Raw genomic sequence first — 2,500 nt, 5'->3', positions numbered from 1 at the left:
TTGTTTTCTGGATGCGCCTTTGTTTTGATTTCGCTGTACAATTTAAGCAGAAATGTGAAGTACTTTTCTGTTTTGCGAAACTTGCAGATTACAGAGATAAATTTGAAAACGGTTCTTTTGGAAATACAGGAACAAATTTTCGATTAACTAAAGAAAGGTAGATATTTACTTAATATTACATTTTACTAAGTTTTTTTTTTTTTTGTTACTTTTATTCGTCTAACACCGAATTTGATTTTGAATTAGTGACTTGTTTAAAATCATACATCCACTCGTTGCCAATTACTCCAGCCAGGATTTAGACAAATTAACATTTTTATTCCCTTTTTCTGTATGTTAATTTTGAAGTTTTGGCAGAGCAATCTTTGTTTTTAGTAATGTGATATATTACTAGAATTAATTTGTATTTTCACCTATTTTTCCTAATTAGAGATCATCGGTAACAAAGCCCAGCTAAAGAATAAGTTAGAAAGAGTCGATCCTTGGGGTAAGATCAGGGCATTACGATCAGCGAGAGGATGTTTACGCATAAATTTGTTGTCTTTTAAAACTGTCCCATAAAAGAGTAAATGAATAAGTAAAGAGGCTCGAGAGAAGAGGTGGAGGGTAAAAATAAAGCCACTCGCATCGCGCCGAATACATTTACATGCAGATGTGTGGTTGCAAAGTGGTGCGCGTCGCGTCGCCCTGAGCCGAAGAGACCTTATCGTTTTAAAATATCTAATCAAGTTGTGGAGGAAGGCGCAGCAGGTACAAGACTTTTGAAAAGGACAGGAAACAAACGGACAGAATTACTGGGTGTGAGGCAGCGCCAACTCACGGGCAGAAAAGGACCTTGGTTGGGAGGGAAACTGAAGTGGAAGAGTTTTGTGTTTTCCCTCCTATTGAGAAGTGTTTATCTTTCAGATCGCTCGCAATTAATAATCCAAATCAGGTTAATGAGTCGAAAGGACTAGTTTCTTTTGCGGACACTCCTCCCTCCTACTCCTCCTCCTCCTCCTCCTCCTACAACTCTTCGGATAACAGTGACTCGCGTGGCAAGAGAAAGAGAGAGAGCGAGAGAGAGAGCGAGTGCTTTGCGCAGTCACAGCCGCTAAAGCAGTCAAAGTGTGGTGCTGCAAAACTCCTCCTAGAATGAGCGTGGCGCGGGTCCTCAGTCCGCTAAGGTTAGCGCCCCCCGAAAAGAATGGCCAGCCAAGTAAGTATGATGTGACGTCATGCTCTAGCATGGCCTCTTTGCTCACAGTCTTTGATGAATAAATGAAACAGTGGTAAACTCACCGACGAGAATTAAATCATGAATAAAACGTGATCTTAAATATGTGTCCGTTGTCACGATGTTTGTATGTCATGTGTGCATGACCTGTTAGCTAACAGTGTTAGATGATTAAATAAACAAACATGTAATAAATAACTAAACAGATGATAAACCAGCAAATAAACGTGAATAATGCCACTAGTAAGCAAAAAGTGACCCGTATGTAAATTCCCGGACCGTACAAATTTACTAACACGGTATTTCAGCGAGGAGATGGAGTGGACTTGCAAAGAAAATGAATGTGATATATATGGAATGCTTCCTCATCCGTGTCTGTCTGTCCATGCAATTGTATACATGTATACAAGATTATATATATATATATATATATATATATATATATATATATATATATATATATATATATATATGTATATGTATATATATATATATATATATATATATATGTATGTATATGTATATATATATATATATATATATATATATTATATATATATATATATATATATATATATATATATATATATATATATGTGTGTGTGTGTGTGTGTGTGTGTGTGTGTGTGTGTGTGTGTGTGTGTGTATGGAAGAACGTATATCTGTAATTCACGATATACATTCACACTCATGCATACATATGTACATATCATGCATGCATATGTATACGGGTACGCTATTTATTCAGAGAGAGAGAGAGAGAGAGAGAGAGAGAGAGAGAGAGAGAGAGAGAGAGAGAGAGAGAGAGAGAGGTCACGCATATAAACAATCATTCGTATGTGTTGAAACACATACACAAATCAATTAAATACTTTTCAAAGAGCAACTTCCGTACCTATGTATGTGTGTACGTATGATTTTACACTTAAATATGTACAATATGTACCCACTGCCTTCACGTTCATCCCCTGAATTAATTAAAGCCATCTCTCTCTCTCTCTCTCTCTCTCTCTCTCTCTCTCTCTCTCTCTCTCTCTCTCTCTCTCTCTCTCTCTCTCGATGATCGCACCAATATGATGAGGATGGCTGGTAAACTTTCTGGTTTCTGGAAAGTAAAAAAAAAACTCTAAATGGGTAGTTTTTACAGATATATAGACGTAGCGCTATTACTCGGCAAATTTAGGTCGTCTAACTTAGCAGGAACATATCCCCTCCTAGTCACTCACCCGGTAAATACTGCCTGCTGTTGGGTACTCGAGTTAATTGCAAAAAACGCACGAGGAA

General features: G+C 37.2%; 1 protein-coding gene across 6 annotated transcripts in view; it reads left to right on the top strand.

Annotated features, from left to right (window-relative positions):
* Positions 1–2,500, top strand: part of LOC136846509 (uncharacterized) — a 194,452-nt gene that overhangs the window by 148,896 nt on the left and 43,056 nt on the right. For 2 of the 6 annotated variants that reach the window (XM_067117355.1, XM_067117353.1), the window contains exon 2: positions 907–1,198. The exons of the other annotated variants lie outside the window; for them this stretch is intronic. In XM_067117355.1, the coding sequence (XP_066973456.1) occupies positions 1,135–1,198 (64 nt within the window). In that variant the 5' untranslated portion in view covers positions 907–1,134. The remainder of the gene's footprint in view (positions 1–906; positions 1,199–2,500) is intronic. 6 annotated transcript variants of the gene reach the window in all.

This window comes from Macrobrachium rosenbergii, chromosome 15, assembly GCF_040412425.1.
Source record: "Macrobrachium rosenbergii isolate ZJJX-2024 chromosome 15, ASM4041242v1, whole genome shotgun sequence".
In the NCBI taxonomy this organism is placed as follows: domain Eukaryota; kingdom Metazoa; phylum Arthropoda; class Malacostraca; order Decapoda; family Palaemonidae; genus Macrobrachium; species Macrobrachium rosenbergii.
Note: the sequence above shows the minus strand (reverse complement) of the source record. Positions and strands in the feature narration are given on the sequence as shown.